The 24,247-nt window shown below is 39.6% G+C and overlaps 1 protein-coding gene across 1 annotated transcript in view; it reads right to left on the reverse strand.

The window, feature by feature from the left end:
• Positions 1-260: 260 nt before the first annotated feature.
• The window catches only part of LOC140246747 (uncharacterized), a 104,103-nt gene continuing 80,116 nt past the window's right edge, over positions 261-24,247 (reverse strand). Inside the window, exons 15-16 of the mRNA XM_072326085.1 lie at positions 1,195-1,373; positions 261-659 (exon numbers count right to left, since the gene is read on the reverse strand). Coding sequence (XP_072182186.1) covers positions 261-659; positions 1,195-1,373 — 578 coding nt within the window. The remainder of the gene's footprint in view (positions 660-1,194; positions 1,374-24,247) is intronic.

The raw sequence follows: 24,247 nt of genomic DNA on the forward strand, positions 1-24,247 counted from the left end.
TATTCTTTAAAGTTAGATGCAAGAAAATTATCAGGAAATGAAATTTGAAGTGTATACTAAATCATGGAATTGAATCCCTGAGCGTTGCACAGTTTAGGAGGCTTCTACGGGCAAGGAAACTGCCAAAACTTTAAAGTCGATTTTCTCGGCTTTGTAGTCACTGTAAAACGGCAGACATACACCTTTTTGCCAAATAACGACCGTGCTGCTCATGAGCCGGCGGGTAATGAACTTTTCGGCTCTTTTTGAGAAGTGATCCGTTAGAGAGACTGGTCTGAGATCTTCAATGGATGGCTTGGGTTTTTTTTCGGTATTGGTACAATGATCGCGCGCTTCGATTGTTTGGGCACGGTAGTGTCATTGAAAGATGCGTTGATGAGGTGGGTAAGTGGGTTGCTCAGCTCGTAAGCGAACTCGGTGATGATTTTAGCAGGAATGCTGTCTGGGCCAGAGGCTTTCCGCGGATTGATGGAACGAAGCTCCCTGTATACTTCCCATGGCTGAAAGAGTGGGGTAGGCTGGGCAGTGGGTAGAAACGAGGGAAGGGGGGTAAGGTTGAGTTTGTCGATGTCTTTGGCGACATTGATGAAAGATTCGTTGATCTGTCCAGCGTTTCCTGCAAAGTCACCCTGACGTAATCCCTCAATCACTACAGGAGTCTGATTAGTTGTTATTCCAGTCATAGATTTCATACTTCTATGCCACTGGGAGAGGTTTGTCTTCTTCATATTTGTACGCGTTCCACATAAAAAGAAAACTTTGCAGAGGCTATGCTTCGGGTTAACTTGTGTCTTATCTGCTTCGTGCTGTTTTACCGGCGGCAAATACCCTCTGACGTTGCTTGATTAGAGATTTGATTTTCGGTGTGATCCAAGGTTTGTCATTGTCGTGCACTTTCGTGGTACGTGTGGGGAAGTATGTGTCGACCAGAGGCAGGAGGGTTGAATAGAATGTTTCACATTTAGCATCAACATCAGTGGCATCTTGAACATGGGACCAATCACATTGTTAGTCACTCAGCTTCTGACCAAATTCACGCATAGCACTATCCGGCATAGGTCGAGTTGTACGTATGTGGACTCGCTTCGGCTAAGGTGTGAATTCCCGGGGAGACCACATGACCTTGGCATGATCGCTGGCGCCTAGTGGTGGTAGTATCGATTGTGTCACATAAAATTGGCTTATATTACTCACAATTTTGCCCAGTATTTGACCCCTGGTCGGTTTGTCAACAACTTGTGCAAATCCATTACTGGCAGTCAGCGGAGTGACGTCGAGTTCACTGAAGTCCCCAAATAGGATAAAGCCAGCATTGGGGTGCTTAGACGAAATGAGGTCCATCGATACAATAAGATGATCGATCAGGCTGTCGGCTGTGGGCGAATTGGGAGAGTGATAAATGGCCGCGACAACAATGATGGAAACGGATCGTGGAAGTCGTTCTGGGAGCACTATCAACCATACGACTTCTAGTTCATCAGGAACGATGATGAAACCGGTTGTGAGTTCAGTGATTGCTTTGCATACAAAGCTACTCCCCCTCACCGGCGGTGCGATCTCGATATCACGAACACATCGTAATTCTGCAACATGATGTAATCGTCTGGTAGATCGGAAATAAACCAGGTTTCTGTGACTGCTGTGACGTCAATATCATAAGTTCTAACACAGGTGGAGAATTCATCAATTTTGTTGTTGAGCGACCGCGAGTTCGCCAAAAGAAATGTTGGAAACTCGGGTAATGCTCTTACCAATGGGGTTGACACAAGTGGTACACGCATCAGATTGGTTCTATTTCTTAATTGTGGCAGTTCGCTTCCCATTGGCATGGGTGACGAGTCGGCTGATGTCATCCGATATCCGATTACCTTTGGTATTTTCCTTCAAAGTCGTCTGCCCCCTGTTTTACCTCGGTGGTTGCATCTTTGCCTCTGAGATTGACGGTCAATCCCAAGTAATCGAATGGTGTCCAATGTTACGTGTGGTAAAATGTGACCCGCTACAACAAAATGGTCCTAAAGTCGCGCACGGTCGAAGCCGTGAAAATCGAGTTTGAAGTTAGAGCATCAAAATTGGTCAAAACTTACGATTTTCTGAATTTGACATATTATTAGAGTCTGACATGTCTTCTATCATCTGTCGAAATTTTGAAGCAAAATGATGAAAGGAAAGACCAAAAAATAGCGTTTTTCTGGGCCATGTTTTTTGGCGTTTCAACGAAGCAGAAACTGGTTCGAACATTTGGATTGAGCGCCACACATAGGCTCCGCCCCTAACAACGACCAGAGTGATCTCATTGGTCAGCTTGCTGCTTGCCGCTAACCGAAGCGTGAAGCTCGCACACTGCCCAGTCGACTGGTGCGTGCGGGCGGGTTGCGCTATGCCTGAGCATTTCGGAGGTCGCTAGGGTTTAACTTCTATTGTCCGGAGGTGAATACTGACTTGCGTGTCTCTTGATTGTGATTGCGTCGCAAGGAGAACTTTTAGGGCGCTTTTCTCGAAACAGTGATTTCCCAGACGTCTTGACATGCTCTCTTTTAAACATCGATATCTCCGCAGCCGATTATTTTTATAAGACGTGTTATATATCAATTTAAAGCAGAAAGATTAGGGAATTGTGTCATGCAATTTTCAAATAATCGACCTCGCCCGACTTTAGGATCATTTTGTTGTAGCGGGTCACAAATAGTAAGGACGTGATTACGTAACCGTAATAAAGAGTCCATTGGGTATGACAGGCAGTGTCTTTGCTGTGACCTTTGCGCGGAAAGTTCAAGTTTGGCATCCGGGCTACTCCGCCTGGCGGTATGCGCGGTGGGACGCCAGAGTAGGCTGCCGTAACTAGCGTTCTGGCTATCGTTGATGGTACTTATTAGATGTACGGAGACAACACTGAGAGTCCAGTGAAAAATCAACATGTTTGCTCTGCAATTCACAAATGTCCTACCTCACAATGCTGCACCCAGATTGATCTTAGTGGTTCTCCGTAGGCACCAGACAGGCAATAAAAGCAGTCACTCCAACACAAACATACAAATTGAGGCAAATATCAAGACAAACGAGGTGTGTAGGCGTCTATGTAATAGAGCCATCACTAGGTTGAACAAATCTGCACATTTAAACAATGCGTTGCTATGGTAACATATTTTGAATGAAATCATACAAAACAATGTGTATTTAACTAACTCCCTAAAGTCTTCTAGCATTTGGCTTGATGTTTGTCACATGTAATCCCTGTAGTACAAACAATGTACAAATTTATTCTTTGGTTGTTGTTAACAATGTGCTGCCATGGTTACATTTTTTTCTTTCACTAAAAGTATACATAAATAATGTGGAATCCCCTAATTCCCCCAGTCTTTGTGAGCAGTTAGCTTTAAGTTTGAAGCATGTGATCGCCATGAAATGTTGATGTGCAAACTAATCTTTTATCTTTGTTTAACAATGTGTTATCATGGTAACAGTATATTTTGATTGAAAATCATACAAAAATACAGTGGATTTAGATAGCTCCATCTGTCTTTCAGCACTTGGCTTGAAATTTGGCACATGTGACTGCTGTGATACGTATAACTTATGTGCAAACTTAATCTATTGACATTGTTAAACGATGCGTTGCCACGATTAAACAAGAAATACATATTTTTTTTTTCTCTAAAAAACATACAAAAAATGTAGATTCAGCTAATTCCCTCAGTCTACTAGCATTTGGGTTAAAATTTGCCACCTGTAAGCGGTATGGTGCGTTGGTTGTCAATTAAATAAAGCACTTGGGGCTACTGTCTGGTTCCCCGTATACAGGCTGGATAAAATAACTGGCTTTGGTGCTTTGGGTATCTCTGACGGTACTACTTCCATTCCAAAAGAAAGAAGCTGTTGCGGCACGGATTGTCGCCCCCTACACGGATTGTCGCCTGGCGACCATCCGTGACGCTTGTGCAGTTCCCAGTTCTTGACCTCGAAGGCGACAATCCGTGTTGGCAAAAAAATTTGTTGCGACACGGATTGTCGCCCCGTCACAGATTGTCGCCCCGGGCTCGGGGTGGTTCCTCCGGTGTTAAGCTTTGGTGGGATGGGTACGACTGGTAAGTTATGCGTATGTGTGTGTGTGTGTGTGTGTGTGTGTGTGCGTGTATTGTGAGCTGCATGATATGTGATGTGTATGATTTGTTGTGTGTGTGTGTGTAAATGTGTGTATGTTAGTGTGTTTGGAGTATAATAATACAATATGTAGAAATTGTGTATGTGTGGTGGTCATAGTGGGAGTGGTTTGTTTGTCTGTGTGTATACGTGTGCCTGTATGCTTACGTGTGTATGTGGAATATAGCGGCGCTACTGTGGCAATACAAACGCCTTCAGAGTGTATGAGCACGTGTTTAAAAAATTCACACCAGCGTTGATCTAAAAATAGTATGGGTGTGTGAACCAATATCAGCGGTGAGGCAGGCTAGGCGAGAGAGAGACCGAGAGAAATACATACGAGGGAGGTACCCTCCCCAAATGTTATTTGTCTTTGTTCATTTTTCACTGCAGTCATTTTCTTCCATCAGTCTTATAAACTAGAACGTCCATACCACTATTCTTTGTCCCAGAATAGGTTTGGCATGCTTTATGCATGAGCGAATAATTTCCACACGCCGTATAAAATTTGTCAATCGTTAGTTGATTTTAGCACAAACGAACTGCCATTGCACACCGCCAATACATACGTAATACAAACAAACACCAACAAACACTCAAACAAAATTAATCCTCATAATGCAAATAAACCAACTCAACACTTTTTTTATTGATATTCATTGATTTCATTCAAATCATTCATAAATCGACTCATTCTGTATGGGTGTAACATGAAAAAAAAGTTACAAATGGCAATTCGAAACAGAAACAAATCCATTTGTCAATTTATACCACAAATAATCTCACTTCAACATAGATAACTCGATTATAGACCAACCCTACTAACAATTTCTTCACGAGAAAGTTTTGACATGTAGGGCCCTACCAAACCTATATTCCTTGAATACATTGGTTTGGATCATGTAACACCTTCTTACTTACAAGGGCATATACATAAAAAAAAAAAAAAAACACACACAAATACATTACACGAATCTAAAATGAAATCAGTCATAAAAAACCCGACCACCCCCTCCCCTCCCCATCCGAAACAAATCTAGGGCCTACATCTATCCTAAATATTAAATCCTACCAACATCTGTCATACCATTTATAACTATCCTTCTTCAAATCCAATCCCCAACCCACCAACCCCTGATTAAACAAAACCTAAATCATCCCACACCCACATTCACCAACCCAAATACATACATACACACACACACACACACACACACACACGAAGGTTCCGTTATTCCGAAGTTTCGTTTTTTCCGAGGCTTCATTTTAATATCCGAAACACACAATTCCCTATACCTAGAGGTTCGTTGATCCAAAAATGAAATTCGGAATAACGAACCTTCGGAATAATGAGCCTTCGGACGAATGAGCCTTCAGAGTAACAAACTTTTGCAATAACGAAATGTAACCCCCTTCCCACATACCGACGCACACCCGGACCGATACCACATTCCTTCCTGATGAAACGATTTCCCAATATTGATAAATAAGACATAATGGACCGTATGCAGAAAAGCAGCATCTGCCCGCACGCAAGCTCCACTCCGAATTCATAATTATACAAATCTGCCAAACAAACTCATCAAATTCAAAGCTGCTGATAAAATCAATATCAACGTTTATGCCAGCAACAGCTTACTAGGTATCCCTCCCCACGCGCAGCTAAAAAAAAATACGCAATAAACTGACATAATAAACACATTCTTCCATCACACACACACACACACACACACACACACACACACACGCACAAACGGACACTAAATTATCATGTGCACGCGCACATACACACTTCCGTGAAACCTCACCATGACTTTTTACATGGCATGTTTGCATGGATGTAGCCATGTCAGTTATGTGTTAGTATTTCAGTGATTATGTCCAGAGCGATATTACCCAGCAAAATGTGCTTCGAGGGCGGGGGACAATCCACGCCGCCAGCCCCCTACACGGATTGTCGCCAGGCGACAATCCGTGTAGGGGGCGACAATCCGTGTAGGGGCGACAATCCGTGTCGCAACAGTAGCCATGGCTCTTTTCAGATGAATACAATCAAATAGGGTGGGGGGCGGCTATTGTCTGGGGCGCAGTACAGGATAAAATAACTGGCTTTGATAGCGTTTTGGGTGTCTCTGTTGTGTACTTTCTCCATTGCAAAAGAAATTAGCCTTCACCCTTCTCAGCTGAATAACACCATATTGGCGGGGTCCTTTGGGGTTACTCTCTGGAACCCCATACAATAAAAAACTAAGTGGCTTTGCTATTTTCATGAAAGGTAAACCCAAAAGAACAATATCTACAAGCTTTTTTGTAGATATTGAAAAAAAAAATAGGCAAGGTATATTTGTTACGTATTTGGGACCAAAACATTTAAACAAACGCAGGGAAAAATGTTAGGTGACAATTCGTCAGGTGGATGCGATGTTGCGGATTGACCTTACTGCGATCGAATGAAGAAGTGCGAGACGAATTCAATTGACCAATCACGTTCATGGGATTTCACCTTTCCATCTTTTGAATCATCCTTGTGTGTGTGTGTGTGTGTGTGTGTGTGTATTCGTGTGTGTATTAGAGCCTCAATCAGGACGTTGATTTTATCCCGAGTAAGACATGAGCTAGGCTGATGTGGACAATGTCGCCATAACCAGTGATGTCATTTTAATATCCTAAAAGTATACATTGTAGTGTCAATCCGAAAATATTTTGAAAAAGTTGAAAATGATTATACACACACTACGTAATCACATAAAGTTTGTTGAAATTTTTGACCGTATGTCCCCTCCCCCCGAAAAAAAAATACAATGGTACCCTCCCAGAAGATAACTTTAAAAACAGTTAATCTGAATACGACTTCAGGGTATGAAACTATAACTTGTTGTCCATATCTTACAGAACACCCCCATTCAATTTGCTTTAGTGGTAAAAAAGAAATGAGGAATTTAGTAGAGCATGTCAGGAATCCCTTCCCTCCAAGCTTTGGCTGTTGTGTTCACACATAGTTATAGGGGTATAGTTCGCGATGTAAATACACGTACAACCCATAATTGCTTATAACACAACTGAAGTTCAAGTTTATGTTATCACAATAAAGAAGGCTAGCATGGATATACGTTACTACACTTGCAGTTGGTTAATAAATAGACTCACTGTTGTTGTTTGATCGGTTTTATAGTTATTGTTCATTCATGTACAGGACTATTGCAAATGATAAGTGGTAATTACACACTGTAGCAGATTTAGGGGCCTATTAGCATCAACGGCGTAAATCCATACTGAGGAGTGGGGGGCTGGTCACGATTACAAGGCCATAACCGCACCGGCGCAGCATTTTTTTTTTTGGGGGGGGGGGGTGGAGGGGGGGGGGGAAGCTTTGTGCCCTCCTCCCCCCCCCCCCCCACACACACTTTACAGGGATCGGATGCCCCACTCTTTTGCATGAAATATAAAGTGGGAGAAAAGTGGCAGCAACAACATAAAGACTTTTTGTTGTGGTTGCTTTTTTGTTTTTGCTTGTCAGACGACTTTCGGCGGAAAATCAGACCTTAAAAGTATGAAAACATTTTTTTTTTTTGGAAAATATCTGTGAGAGGAAGCGGAACGACCGAACGGGGAAAGGGCGTGTATGGGGGGGGGGGGGAATCCCTCTCCCACACGAGGAAGATTTTGCATTTTCAGACCTGAAATTCAGCGATCTGGTGCTCACTTGTGGTGAAGATTTTGTTTTCCTTTCTTTAAAAAAACAATAAGAAAATGAAATATTCACAATATATTGAATGACAAAATCGTGGTATTTCAGCTCTTGCTGTGCGACATCACTGTGAAGTCCTACTAAATAATGGGGCCTATCATCGGCGTAGACAGGATTTGATCTTAGGAGGAGCGGTTATGTGAGGGAACGAATCAAGCGAGGGGGGAGCGTATGGTAGTTTCCCCATCCTACGCTGAAATCTCTTTGCGTTGAAAATTTTGACATTTTTCAGTCCAAAAACTGCCGTTTGTAGCTATATTCTTCGCTTTGGAAATTAAGGGGGGCACACCAGGCGCAACTGCTGTCAATCACTGGCAGCAACATCAGGAGAATGGCATAGCGATTAAATGCGAGCGAGCGGAGCGAGCGAGCATGAAAATTTTAACATTTTACAGTCTAAAAACTGCCGTTTGTAGCTATACTTTTTCGCTTTGGAAATTAAGGGGGGCCGCATCAGGCGCAACTGCTGGCAATTACTGGCAGCAACATCAGGAGAATGGCATAGCAGTTAAATGCGAGCGAGCGGGGCGAGCGAGCTTGAAAATTTTGACATTTTACAGTCCAAAGACTGCTGTTTGTGGATGATTTTTTCGCTTTCGAAATTATGGGGGCACACCGGGCGTAACTGCCGGCAATCGGGCAGCAACATCAGAATGGCATAACGATTAAATGCGAGCGAGCGAAGCGAGCGAGCTTGAAGATTTTGATATTTTACAGTCCCACATGTCCTTTGTGGCTGTACTAGTATTTTTTCGCTTTGGAAATTAAGGGGGGGGGGGGGCGCACCGGGCGAAAACTGCTTGCAATTACTGACAGCAACATCAGGAGAATGGCATAATGATTAAATGCGAGCGAGCGAAGCGAATGAGCTTGAAAATGTTGACATTTTCCAGTCCCAAAAACTGTCGTTTGTGGCTGTATTTTTTCGCTTTGGAAATTAAGGGGGCGCACCGGGCAAAAACTGTTGACAATTACTGGCAGCAATATCAGGAGAATGGCATAATGATTAAATGCGAGCGAGCGAAGCGAGCAAGCTTCAAAATTTTGACATTTGACAGTCCCAAAACTGCCATTTGTAGCTATATTTTTCGCTTTGGAAATTAAGGGGGCGCACCGGGCGAAAACTGCTGGCAATTACTGGCAGCAACATCAGGATAATGGAATAATAATTAAATGCGAGCGAGCAAAGCGAGCGAGCTTCAAAAATTTGACATAGTTTACAGTCCCCAAACTGCCGTTTGTAGCTATATTTTTCGCTTTGGAAATTAAGGGGGGCGCACCTGCTCACCAATCACTGGCAGCAACATCAGGAGAATGGCATAGCGATTAAATGCGAGCGAGCGGAGCGAGCGAGCTTGAAAATTTTGACATTTTACAGTCTAAGAACTGCCGTTTGTAGCTATGCTTTTTGCTTTGGAAATTTAGGGGGCACACCGAGTGCAACTGCCGGGAATTACTGGCAGCAACATCAGGAGAATGTCATAGCGGTTAAATGCGAGCGAGCGGAGCGAGTGAGCTTGAAAATTTTGACATTTTACAGTCCAAAGATTGCCGTTTGTGGCTGTATTTTTTTCGCTTTGGAACTTAAGGGGGCACACCCGGCGCAACTGCCGGCAATTACTGGCAGCAACATCAGGAGAATGGCATACTGATTAAATGCTAGCGAGAGAAGCGAGTGAGCTTGAAAATTTTGACATTTTCCAGTCCTAAAAACTGTCGTTTGTAGCTATATTTTCGCTTTGGAAATAAAGGGGGCGCACCGGGTGCACCTGCTGTCAATCACTGGCAGCAACATCAGGAGAATGGCATAGTGGTTAAATGCGAGGGAGCGAGCTTTAAAGTTTGAACATTTTACACTCCAAAAACTGCCGTTTGTAGCTATATTTTTCGCTTTTGTTTGTCCCACTTTTATTTGAGAACTATCCCCCCCCTCCCATCGACGCCTCTATACATAATCATCTTAGGTTGCTTTTGTAAGTGAAAGATATGCTGGACACTCTTTGATAAATTAGGGAATATACGTCTATGTCAAAAGTGTAGAAAGTTTATCCCTTATCATGTATAGCGGACCTTTTGCATGTTCATGATTGCAATACAACGATCTGGTGCATAGTTCTGGCGATATTTGGACAATTTTCCATTAAGAAAGTTCGAGATTTGTCCTGATCTCTGGAATTGCTTGGGGGATAAATGATTTGTCTGTCTAAACACTTCCTTTGGGGCGGGGCAAATGCCCCTTTGCCCCCCCCCCCCCATAGATTCGACGTCCCTGATCTTCCTTTGGTATGCCCATAGATGTTGTTATTGTTTGTTTGTATGTTTTCGTACATATTTTGCAGATGGTCCCCAGTTACTCGCGTCATAGCATGTTTATATGTAGACCTATACTATTTGACGTTGTCAACGCCTGAGCCATACCTTACAGTGTATGTCGATGTTACTCCCTTCGAGAGCGAGCGAAGCGAGCGAGCGCTTGAGAAAATTATACATTTTCCTACAAGATACTGTTCAGCTCTGTTACCTGTCTGAAGACCGGCGTACAAACGTCATGCAATATGCCAAAATTGATACAATCACATTTCTACTTCTTCCATTTTTCCCCCTCAAAATTCAGGGGGGGGGGGGATCATTGTACAAGCCATCCCCCCATCTCCATTTCAGGGGGGGGGGGATATATCCCCCCATCCCCCCGGATTTACGCCCATGATTAGCATGGATGGCTGCATTTGTGTATTGGTAGATGTGATGATAGCAGATAACTGCATGATTGTCACATGATTGTCATGTAATCATACAGTGTTTGGTATAATGTCAAGTACGGCGGTATCTGGCAGAACTGCGTATCTCCTCTATACGGCCGTAATCTGGCAGAACTGCGTATCTCCTCTAACACATTACGCCAGAAATCGGGTTTAAAGATTCAATGTTACACCTTTCTAAACTGGGATACGATGAGTTGCATTTTTCCTCTTTTCTTGGTCATAATTGGTCTAAAGAATTTATATCAAACAAAAACAAAATATGACAATTTGACCTTTTTCAGTAGTAATAATTACCAATTTAAAAAACTTACACAGTTCTGCAGTTTAATCGTCGCCAAATTTTTGCGATCGTAATCTGGCAGAACTGCGTATCTCTGGTCACTTGCCCGGGTTAATCAGCCAAAACTGCGTAAGTCTTTGGCCATGGGGGGGGGGGGTGTTGAGGCAGAACTGCGTATCTCTAGGAGATACGCAGTTCATTGATTTGACACTGCATCCGCTGAATAGTAAGGGGGGGGGGGGTGGATGGTAAAATCCGATAGACAACCCGCAGAAAATAGACCGAGATACGTAGTTCTGCCTGATAAACACGTGGTTTATCAGCCAGAACTACGTATCTCGGTCTATTTTCTGCGGGTTGTCTATCGGATTTTACCATCCACCCCCTTATATTCAGCGGATGCAGTGTCAAATCAATGAATATGTCAGATCGAGTACAGTTTTTTGAAATATTTGTATTTTATCATTATTGATTCACATTCAATTCATTTTATCCATTCATTCGTATGTGGAAAATAACTTGCTTCCCCAAATGTTGTCAGTCTGTGTTCATGTTTCTGTATTATTTAGCGGCACAAGAAGCACCGCTACATCAAAAGCCTGGCTGCTGCTTGGGTTATTGTCGATCTCATGAAGCGTTGCATTTGGATTAAGAATAATGTTAGACTAGAACTCTAGTCTATTCAGGCCTAACGATACACTAGACATCTAGAGACCAGTAGAGCGATACGTAGGGATCTGCATACGATAGGCCTACTGATCTCTTCATTCCTACTCTATGCCCAAAGTAAGAGTATGCCTAGACCCTTTTGGCTGAAGGCCTAAACTCTATTTAAACTATAGAATACTAGGAGCTAGGCCTGAATAAATGTTTATTTACAGCTTTATTAGAAAAAAAAATAGACCCCAGGTCTCGTTTGTGTCGACCCCAGTCCTACTGTAGGCCTATACAGTACGAACGTTAGGGTAGTAGTGTTCCAACCGTGGCGTTAATCTCTACGCAGGCCTAAAACGTACTAGAACTCTCGAACTCTTTCTACTCTATTGTCTAGGTCTATGTAACATCCGGACGTCTATTTTGGGGCGTCATTAACAGACTAGTACAATATAACATCAATGAAAATTAGTTTCTAGTCTAGACTCTAGATCTAGACTCTATATGCAGGTGGGCGCTAAATCTAGAGCTAGACTTTCTATTGGGGATCTAGGCCTAGTACTAATGTTACTAATAATTAAAATACTAATGTTATAGTAGAATATACTAAGAACAACGTAAAGGCTAACCTGCTTATCTAATGACAAACGGTGTTTATAAAATCTATAGCCTACTATAGTATAATGTCTAGTACCGGTATGTAGTTGTATAGATCACAGATCTAGATTTCTAAGCTTCAGATCTATTTCTAGGGCTAAATGGTTATAATTTAGCTTTTAACCAGTAGATTCTAGATTCTTCATATTACAGACTTAAAGAATGTCTATGCTGAATCAAATCTAGAACTAGAAATGTCGCTTTGGCGACTGATATGCCTCCGCCATAATGCATGATTTTCCCAATAGGTCTAGATAGTACATGTGGACACTGTGTGATTACATTTTCACAAAATTGGCAAAATATTGAAATGACAAGTTTGTCACAAATGTGTTGAATGTTCACCTTCCTTGACCTAGGTTAACTCTTTATGTGCCACGTTCGCACGTCCGGCTCAGTCGACGGCGTGCCAACTTCGCATATTCTGCTCAACAAACAAAGCCGCCAAGACCGATCGATAAACCGCTAATTACTGCTAATCCCGCGGCATAATGAAAGCGTTTCTCGTGCTTTTGTTCCTCTTATATACGACTTGCATTATATGTGGGGTCAACTATCAAGCGATGTTCCCAAATAGATTTGCTTGTACATTCTAAGTTTCTGTCATGGTTTTATGTGCAAAAGTCATGCCTTTACAGTAATGTAGAAACTGGTCATTCAAAAGAAAAATTGAAAATACATTTGTCATACAATTTATATCGTAACAAAGCTTGGCATTCCTCTTTGACTTTGCCTACCATTATGACCATCTTAGCAGAAATTTGTAAAAGTTATGCAGATTGGAAAAACAAAATTCTTTCTCAAAGCATGACTACCTTCGTGTCTCAGAACAACGTGGCACACAGGGGGTTTCCACCATGGCACATAAAGAGTTAAATTGGATGAATAGGAGAGCATGTATCTAGGGATTTAAGGACTTTAACTTGACTTTGACCCATTCATACATTTAGGCATTGAGTAATTTTCCAGGTACAGGTGTGGAGAAAAAGTGCAATTTCAGATCTGAATAGTAAATTGTTACCATTTTCATCTGGCCCTTGACCCTAAAATTCATAAGATAATTATTTTCAGGTAGAACATGCATAATATGTACTAAGTTTCAAGGTAACTTGAGCCACTTCCGAGATATGGAGGAAAAAGTTAGTTCGGCACTTTCACTTGATCTTTGACCTTTTGACCTTTGAGGCAAAAAAAAAGAAAAAAAAAACTTTCCAGAGAATTTCTATTACAGAAGGTTACACACGCATACACCAAGTGTAAAAAAATAACCCTGCTGGCATTGCATAACTGAGGGTAATAATAAAATTTTGAAGTCTTGCACCTGACCTTTGACCCCATGAACCCTACATTCTCTAGATAATCACTTCCAGTCAGTACATACTATGTTCCATGAAGATACCTTGAACAATTTTCCAAGGTAAAGAGAAAAAAGTTTTAATATTTTTACTTGACCTTTTGACCTTTGACCTCATGACCCAAACTTTCACCAGAGAATCTTAATTGAGTAATACATGTATACACTAAGTTTCAAGAAAATATCTTCAGGCATTCAATAGATATGGTGAAAATAGTGAAATTTTATGTATTTGACCCTGACCTTTTGACCTTTGACCTCATGACCCAAACTTTCACCAGAGAATTTTAAGTGGGTAATTCATGTATACACTAACTTTCAAGAAAATCTCTTCAGGCATTCAATAGATATGGTGGAAATAGTGAAATTTTATGCATTTGACCCTGACCTTTTGACCTTTGACCTCATGACCTAACCCTTCACCAGAGAATCTTAATTAGGTAATACATGTATACACTAAGTTTCAAGAAAATCTCTTCAGGCATTCAATAGATATGGTGGAAATCGTGAAATTTTATGTATTTGACCTTGACCTTACTGCCTTTGACCTTGAGCATGTGCACCCAAAAGTTGATAGGCACAACTTCACCCCCTAATACACAGACATGCCAAGTTTCATTAGGATACCTCAACAGGTTTCGATAGTTACCTTGTCCACAAAATTCATTACGGACGGACGGAAGGACGGACGGACGGACAACCCGAAAACATAATGCCTCCGGCACCACTTCGTGGCGGAGGCATAAAAATAGAAAACTGAGTAAAGACAGAATAACCGGCGATTCAGCCTAAAGTAACGGTTGGCCCCAGTAGTCTAGTAGTAGTAGGCCCCTACTGCACAACTTTACTGGGAGTACCGGTACGTTACCGGTATTAAAAAGTAAACTTGTAAAAGTGTTAACATTGGTCACTTTCTGACGTCTGTAGGATTGGATCGAAAATGCCGTCGTTATGGACGGTATCCTAGATCATATTCATTAAACTTCTCGAGATCAATCCCAAAGATCCAAGCCAACTAACCGCTTATTACAATGAAAAACAAAATAAGATTAAAAAGCTATGGATTACAGATATTGTTGTTCGCGTGACATACGCTACTGCACAGTACATTGATTTCAGGTACACTAACAATGGACAAGTGCTGCAGTACTAAGTAGGCCTAAAGTTGACTGGAGCGTGATGTCAGACAAGATGCAAACTATAACGTTTGTTAGATTTAGAAATGCTCTAGGCTTAAAAAAAACACTAGATTGTAGCAAAACTTAATAGTAAGGCATACCGCATATTGACCTGTTTCGAAGCCTGCCAGTCTATGAAGGGAAAGAAAGTGGCAATTTCCCCCAAGTTTAACCATGGTTACTAGTATTGCTTTTGGATCCATTGCTTTACCGTGACTGATACTCCGTAGCGTAGCCGTACGACGTGTCTAGCTAGCTAGGTAGTATAGCTAGGCACTGCTAGCTTGAACGCGCAGCGCGTTCGTCACTACCAAGGCCGCGCACGCGCGTGTTAAGATATACCATGTCCGTGCGGGATGCAGGAACGCCTTGGTCCAAGCGTTGTCGAAAGTCGACTTACGCAGTTCTGCCTGATTAACATCGGAAAATTCATTTCGTATTTCGACTTACGCAGTTCTGCAAGATTAATCGCCCTCTCTCCTCAGGAATTTTGCCAAAATTACTTTCTAAAAAAAACTTTCTGTACCGAATAACAACTTATTTTTTGACCCACTTGAAAGAGCATGAGAAAAAAAAAACACAAAACACAAAACACTCAAAACCTGAAAATCGACCAAAATCGACTTAGGGAGTTCTGCCAGATTACGGCCGAGTAGGCCTGCACTAGTGCATATTGGATAACCAAGCATTAATATAATGTTGCTATGGTTACCTTCCACACACACACTCACAGTCGCCTTAACTCTTTCTGTGCCACTTTCGCACGTCCGACGGCGTGCCAACTTCGCATATTCTGCTCAACAAACAAAGCCGCCAAAACCGATCGATAAATCCCTAATCCCGCGGTACAATCAAAGCGTTTCTCGCGCTTTTGTTCCTCTCACATACGGCTTGCATTCTATGTGGTGATTGACTATCAAGCGGTGCTCCAATCTAAATTTGCGTGTACATTCTAAGTTTCTGTCACTATTTTATGTGCAATAGTCATGCCTTTACAGTAATGTAGCATCTGGTCATTCAAAAGAAAAATAAATTGAAAATAGAATTGTCATACATTGTATATGGAAGCAAAGTATGACATTCCTCTTTAACTTTGCTCACTATTTTATCCAACTTAACAGAAATTTGAAGAAGTTATACAACTTGGAAAAAGAGATTTCTTTCTCAAAGCATGACTACCTTGGTGTCTCAGAATAACGTGGCACACAGGGGGTTTCCACCATGGCACATAAAGAGTTAAGACAGGTTAAGACAAGAATTCATGCACTCATATTCACACATGAAATCAAATATGTATCAGAATATGAAACTCACATAAAGATCGCTATTAGTATAAGTGCATAATGTGCATCCGTATTGATATTTCAAAATGTTTGGGTCAAGTGTTATTCTGACAAGTTGTGTATCATTTGATCATTTCAGTGAACCGCTGATTGGGGAGAACCCAGTGAATTAACAGAAAGAAAGTTCAAGAAAGGCTGTTGTTCAAATGTCTCCTCATTTGACGCGTTTACATGAATGTTTGCTATACAATATACATGTATAGATGTAGCGTTTCGAAGTCCATTTTGGAGGCGGCAGTTTTAATTCAGCAACACCGCACAATAATGTCGCCTGCACAATAGTAAAAAAAAAAGAAAAGAAAAGAAAGAAAGGAAGAACAGGGAGTGACTACGTACTGTACAAAGCGTAGGAAAGATATATTCTGTTGCTTGTACGCACTTGTGTTTTAATTGAATATACATAAGAAGTTCAACTATTTAACAGAAAAGTGCAATTTACACAGAAGAAATCATGTATAAACATTCGCCTGTGATATTTCATAGCAACTTTTTAACCAATGTCACCGTTTGATCATAACAAGAGTTTTAAATATCGATGTAGATACATATACAATGAGTCTAGAGGTTAAAGGTTTGTTCTGTTTAACTACAAAGTTGACGTGGTTTAACTGTGGAAGCAAGAAAAAAAAACACGAACAGTCAAAGAAATCCAACGTAAAAACAAAACAAAAAATAAAGATCAGAAATGAGTATTGTCCTTTTTTGTCTTTTTTTGTGTACAATATAGCACGAACAGAGGGGCACATTTCATCCCCCTCAAATTTTCTGGGTACTCTCACTTGCTCGTTTGACATCTAATCATGATAGCGCCAAACTCTTCACATTATTTTTAATCATCAATATTATCACCATTTCTAAGTTTAATATAGTTGAATTTGTAGTTTAAGTTTTCTTTTTTCCATTAATTTGATGCCATGTAAGTTGACATTGGCTTCTTTGATTTTGTTTTATATCCGTCTGCAGTTTCATTAATTCTTAATTTTTTTCTCATATCTTTTCGGAAGGTCCCATATCGTACAAGCTTTCCATTTTTCTGGTACTCGTACTTCCCTTCCAATCCTTATTTAAATTTCTACAATGCATGGGTATAATTATAGTAAAAAATACAATAATCATTTCTCTATTTTGTTACTCATTAGCCAGTGCCCAATCACACATCACTTTTACTTGACAGAAAATGATATGAGAGATATTTTCAGTCAAGTGATAACAATACGATTGTAACCGTGGGGGAGATAATAACAAAATGCACCAGAATTATCTCATGTTCATATTGACTGTCCTACATAACGTTAATCCCATTTACGAAGCTAGACCCTCAATGTTGAGGTCACTTTCTACATATCGCTAAGTCACCTACCAGTGCCTACCACGCATTCATGCAGACTATATACCCAAGAGCATAACAACTTTTGTGAAGGGGTAGCTTCGAGGGCCTCCAGAGGGCATGGACTCTGCTGGAAAGAATATAGGGTCCCACAATTTGAAACACAATGTGAAACACAATGTGAAACACAGAGTGAACACATTATGAACAAAATCTCTTCACAATGTAAAAATGGAGTATTTTAACACTGTGAACACTTCGTGATCATCAGTTCACAGTGTGAAACAGAACATTAATATGTGAATACATTAATAATGTGAATGAATATGTGAATACATGTGGCCGTGCATTACAAAACCAACAAAAAGTCGCAACCCTTGATTTTACGCGAGGACTCTAAAAAGGTGAAACGGGTCAACCAAGTCAATATTAAAATTTCCATATAATCTGAACGAGCTTTTCTTCTTCTACATTATTCTAATGTTTGGGGTCATAAGATAAATGGGAAAGTGTGTTTTCAGCAGTTTTGTACAACCGCTTTTTCGGAGAGTAGTGTGATCATACAGGTAGATGTTCCTTATCGTTTCTTGAGAATCCTTTGCATAGCCTTCTTTTTTTAACTCTTATAACTTTTGAAAGGAAAGTGTTACAGCCTTGAAAGTTGGATAAGCAGAATGTGTTAATAGAGCATGCTCAATTTCAGCATAATCTGACAATCCCTTCACTGTTGTTGCTACGGTGGTTTACACCCTGTTTTTTTTTTTTTTTCTATTTTTTGTTGCATTCAAAGCACAGCCAGCACTTTCGGAAAAGATAATAGACCATGTACTTTACAGCCTCTTTTCTAAGTTCACACTTTTCGAGACTGCATACTTTCTTCCCAATATTCCAATAGGTTAGGAGAGTCCATATGAATTGAATTATACATTATTTTAAAGCTTACAGTCTGGTCCTTCAAAATATGCCCTTGACAAAAAAAAAAAAATACACGATTGGCGACTTTTTTTTTCTTGGTTTTGTGATGCAGGGTTACTATATGCCCGTACACCACAAATCAAACAAAAAGTCGCACCCCTTGATGCTTAGTGAATACTCAAAAGGGTGAAATGGTTCAACCAAGTCAACCTTTTTTTTTTATTCATATTTTCTGAAAGAGGTATCCTTCGTCTACATTATTCTTCAGTTTGGTATCTTCATAGGAATGGGAAAGTGTGTTTTTAGCAGTTTTTCTACAACCCTGTTGGGGGAGGATTAGAATGATCAGGTATGACTTAGAGGCCGTTTTTCATGTCTTGAAATCCTTTGCACACTCTTCACTTTCAACTCTAATAACTTTTGAAAGGATGGCGCTACTGCTTTGAAAGTTATTGGCAGAATGTGCTAATAGAACATGCTCAATTTCAGCTTAATCTGATAATCTCTTCATTGTTGTTGCTCCGGCGGCTTACATCCTATGTTTTGTCCCTTACATGACACAGCTAGCACGGTTTGGTAAAGATTAAGCGCTTGAACAGACCGTGTACTTCAGAGCCTCTTTCCTCAGATCACACTTTTCCAGAGTGTGTCCTTTCTTTCCAGTATTTAAGTAGGTTAGGGGAGTCCATTTGCATTGAGTTACACATCAGTTTAAAGCTTAGAGTCTGTTCATTCTACTAAAAACCCATATCTGGCGACATTTTGTTGGTTTTGTGTTGCAGGGTCACATATGTGAAAAACACACCTCAGTGTGAAAATAATCTTCACACTATTTCCAGCGTTTTCACATATAAGTCGACTATGTGTCCATAGTGTTAACACAAATTTGAAACTCCATTCACCGACGTACTTATTCATATCACTTACTGCATAGCTCTATCACGCTTGGTTTGTAGACCAAAAAAAAAAAAATGAAATGTCGATATGCGACTGATATGCATCCAACATTATGCATAGTTCTCCCAATAGGTCAGTACATCAGTGACTCTGTGTGATGGCAGTTTCACATAACTTGCAAAATATTGAAATGACAGGTTTGTCACAAATGCGTCGAGTGTTCACTTTCCTTGAAATAGATTCAATTGGATGAATGGCTATATTGCTTAAGGTAGCAGGTATTTGGAGATATGAGGAATTTTGCTCGTTATCTATCTCCTTAATAAAATTACGCATTGAGTAATTTCCAAGGTGTGGATAAACAAAAATACAATTTCAGCATTCAATAGTGTAATTCTTGCATTTTAACCTGACCTTTGACCCCACGACCCAAAAATTCCAAAGAGAATCATTGTCAGGCAGTATGTACATAAATATATACTAGGTTTCGAGATGATACCTTGAGCCAATTCCAAGATAAGGAGGGAGAAGTAAAATTTTGCATTTTCACTTAACCTTTGATCTTTTGGTATTTGACTTTTCAAACCATGACCTCAAAATTCCTACGATAATCCCTTTCAGGTAGCACATACATGTACTAAGTTCCATGAAGATAAATTGAATCATTTTCGAGATATGAAGAAAAATGTGAGAATTGTCACGTGACCTTTGACTCACGGCCAGAAACTTACTCTACGTGTAGACATTGCGTTTTAAGAAAATAATGCCAGGCATTGGATAGATATGGGGGAAATAGTACAATTTGGAGCATTTGACCTTAAGCATGTGTACCCCAAAGTTGGTAGGTACAACAAGTCCACTTAGACATGTAGGCCCTATATATGCCAAGTTTTATTTCGATACCTCAAACATTTATTATCATTATTATAACTATTATTATTATTATTATTATTATTATTGTTATGCTGTCCAGAAAAAAAAAATGTTACGGAAGAATGGACGGACGAACGGACGAACGGACGAACAGACAACCAATAAAAATAGTGCCTCCGGCGATACTTCATGGCGGAGGCATACAAAATAAGATTCCTTAATTTGGGAAAGATAATAATCATGCATCTGTCAAACCTATCGCAAGAGCAGATCTAAACAACATAGTACAAAGCAAAATCCCCATAACTTCTGCACACACCACAAAGTGAGAAGGAACAAATGAGACACAAGTCGTAAAGACAACACATGAATTTATCTACATCATCATACTATACGTCATGTTAACTATGTGAAATATTCTTGTCATTACTACAACTGACAAGGTGCATAAAGTTTATCAAAACATTATTCTAGAAATATTTACTACTGCGACGACGCATCGTATTACTTTACTTGAGATGAACAGCTGCTAATATTATGTCCTCCAACCACGCAGCAAAATGCTTGGTTTGATATTAAATTGGTACATGTCATTATAATATTTTACTGCTGGTTTGGTGCCCAGCTGCCAAAAAAAGAAGAAGAAAAAAGAAGAAATCATTTGTTTGTTCGTTTTTTTTTTTTTTTTCTATTGATGACTATTAAGCAACCGATCTTATGTATGAGAGAGTTGTTAGCCAAGCTGGCTTTCTTGACCCATAGATCAGAGCAGACAGAGAAAAGAGCAAATCAAACCTGACAAGTTTTGAATATACTCTGTCTTTACACACACTCTAGTCACAGACTTGCAAAACTCGTGGAACTATAAACAGATCCATACAGAAGACCCGTCAATGAGATGTGCTAGGTAAAAAATGAAACAATAATGAGAGTACAAACTATTTCCACATAAGCAACGGCACAATAACTCCTGAGGAGCGTCTCTCCATGGAATAGATCCAGGTAGTATGTATGGGTCTTTCTTCGTGCCTTGTTGTTGTTGTCGGGAGGGGATAATTTTCATCGGTATTCGGGCTCATGGTCTAGTTGCTAGAGTTCTCAAATTAAAAGACAACATCCCCTCTCCGAGACTCGCTAGGATGTAGTTCATTAAGTCTTTTCCCTCTTCGAACGTCTGTCCTCTCCTCTGTTGTAATTACTGGGTGTTTCCTCTTGTCGTTCTCCTCTTCTTGGTGTATGTCTGCATAGCCTTCCTGGGTGCGATTCTTGAAATACTTTTTGCATGGAGACTTGTTCTTTATGAGACACAATTATGAGAAACTTCGTGAAATGGAATTCACTTTTCCTTGAAAGTCTCTCGTAGCTACATTGGAGCAACTTTTGACATTCTGAGACTTATGTAAATTCTTTTACGTCATGACTTCATAAAACCGACCCCAACTCCTTCACTTAATAAAGATATTCCATAAACCGTAGGAATCAGTATCACCATGATATCGATGTATCAGAGAGGGAGACAGACAGACATGACAGACATATATACACAGATAGGCACGTGGTCAAAGAGTGTTATTCTTCCTCCTCTATAAAGCTCTATTATTAGATGATAAAACTGACCATAGCGTATGAATATTACATAGATGGATCCATAAGAAAGAACGTGTGTTACCATTGATAAGGTAACATAATTATACATGTGCCGTGCCTTCTTTACCATCCCTGACCAATCAGATCTTTCTCTGCCACTCCGTTAACGTTGATGCCATTCAGCTGTGACATGTGCAAGGTGAAGGAAAGAACACGTACAATTATTTGCAGGCTTATGATTGTATACCAGGTGTTATGAAAGCAGTTCCCACTTTTGATCCTTACTCGTTCAAAAACGATACATCAGATAACACTGATATTGATACACCATTGAGCAATTGCTGAATATTGTACAATTTTGTTGGCGGCATTTAAAAACGAAATCATGAATCCGTTTTATTTAATCCAGGATTAATTTTAAAGTGAGTGTTCATACTGTTCTCTTTATCAACTCTCGTTACAAAACTTTTACATCGCACAAAGGTCAATTGGTATATATGAAAGCGTGTGGTTAACACCCAGAAAACGGCCTTGGACAGTTGCCAGGGTTTGAATGATTTAATATCCATTCATGGAAAAATTACACTATCAGAGCAGTCTTAATTCATCCTCTGGCATTGCCTGTGTAAAGACATTATGCTTATTGATATCCCAAATTTAGTATGTTATTGTGAGACAAAATTTGAAAATGATTATTAGCTGGTACAAAATACAGCGTATGGAAGCACATGTGAAGATGTGCTTATTTTTTTTCTGTGCACATGTATTTCATAATTTAGAATGAATTCAGGCTAAAAGTAACTAGGTCAATCCATCATTAATTAATGTTATTCCTTTCATGTGCCTTTGAGCAAGAGACCAGCAGAAGTATGAAAGGGTGTTATTCAAGTCCACTGTGCGGGGTCACTGTATATTAAAGCACATTCTCACATTGACATCATTGGCTCCTGTGTAAACTTCACTTTTTTATATTTGGAGTCTAACTTTGAAATTAATAATCGATTCTGATTTAACTGATTGTAACTTTTAAGTTCAAATCACCTCAAACTATTGAAATAGTACTTTATCGAGCTATACTCCTATCGACGACACTCTTATCTGATATATAGATTTCAAACAATTTAGGATCAAAGTGAGAAAGTTTTTTTATTTATTTTTTTCTGTATCTTCTACTATATCTATGTATATATTCATATATGAAGACCTGAAAATATTAAGAACGACCCAAATCCAATTTTTTTGCCAAATTCAGTTTGACATGGGAAAATGTAGCTTATGCATGGACTCATCTTATGTATAAAAGATAAAACCTAATTACCCCCGGAAGTGTCTGAAATGAATGAGTGAAAAATTATATGAATGTAAGAATGACCAATGACGAATGTTCATGATTTGGGTCACTCTTACATTCATATTATAGCGCTTCTCTCATCTAATACAGCAGCCTATACTGTATTATGATTCAAAGAACGATCCAAGTCTATATGATTCAACGAACGACCCAAGTCTATATGATTAAAAGAACGACCCACGTCCATCACACAAAATGGCCTCTCCACAATTAATGTAAAAGTTGATTGTCATGATGATATATATTCTAATTTGTGTATACAATGTTGCTTTCCCATCGCAGTTAAATAGATTATTTGGACAAATACAGATGATATGCGGGTTTTTTTTAAGTTTACTCGAAATGACCTTCTATGAACTTAGGTCGTTCATATAATCAGATACTCATATGTGCATGTATAATAATATAATATATAATATTATATATATATATATATATATATATATATATATATATATGAAGAGTTTGTTTGCATAAACCGATAAGTCCATATTTGCCAAATGGAGATATTTGTGATTAAAGTTCAAGAAAAATAAAGAGAATACTAAGAATTTTCTTGCTTCTTTTGACCATAACTTCAAAAATGTACCTTTATATGTAGTGATCAATGTATCATTTAAAAGGTATTATTTTGTACTTTATGACAGAGATCGTACTTCAACATCTTCAAAAATGGACTTCTCTGTTTTTGCAAACAAACTATTCATATGTTCGTGTCCACCCTAAGGAAGACGTATGTATGCGTCGAAAATTTGGTCTGAATGAATAGCACTGTTGGACTGAAATGCCTTACTGCTCTGCTTCGTCATTTTCCCGTCCTGGTACCAACACGCGTACTGGAGATATATAGACATGAATTAGACATGATAACAACAAAATAACGAATACCTTGAATGATATATAGATTCGTGTTTTCGCAAAACATGTTTCTTTTTTTTATGGCAAAATCAAGGGGGTGCATACCGTCACTCCTTACCAATAAAAACTAACTAAGCTCTTGCAATATTTTGTCATTCGATAAATTTTGCCCTGCTGGAGTTTTACTATGTTATCAACTAAGAAATAGCGAGGTTACTGTATTATGCGATGATAATAATTCCATTATTTACACTGCTTTGTCCAGAGGTAGTTATTATATACCCTCAGACCCCATTTTGCCATTGTGCATGGGCAGATATCTT

This window comes from Diadema setosum, chromosome 3 (genome assembly GCF_964275005.1).
Source record: "Diadema setosum chromosome 3, eeDiaSeto1, whole genome shotgun sequence".
Lineage (NCBI taxonomy): Eukaryota > Metazoa > Echinodermata > Echinoidea > Diadematoida > Diadematidae > Diadema > Diadema setosum.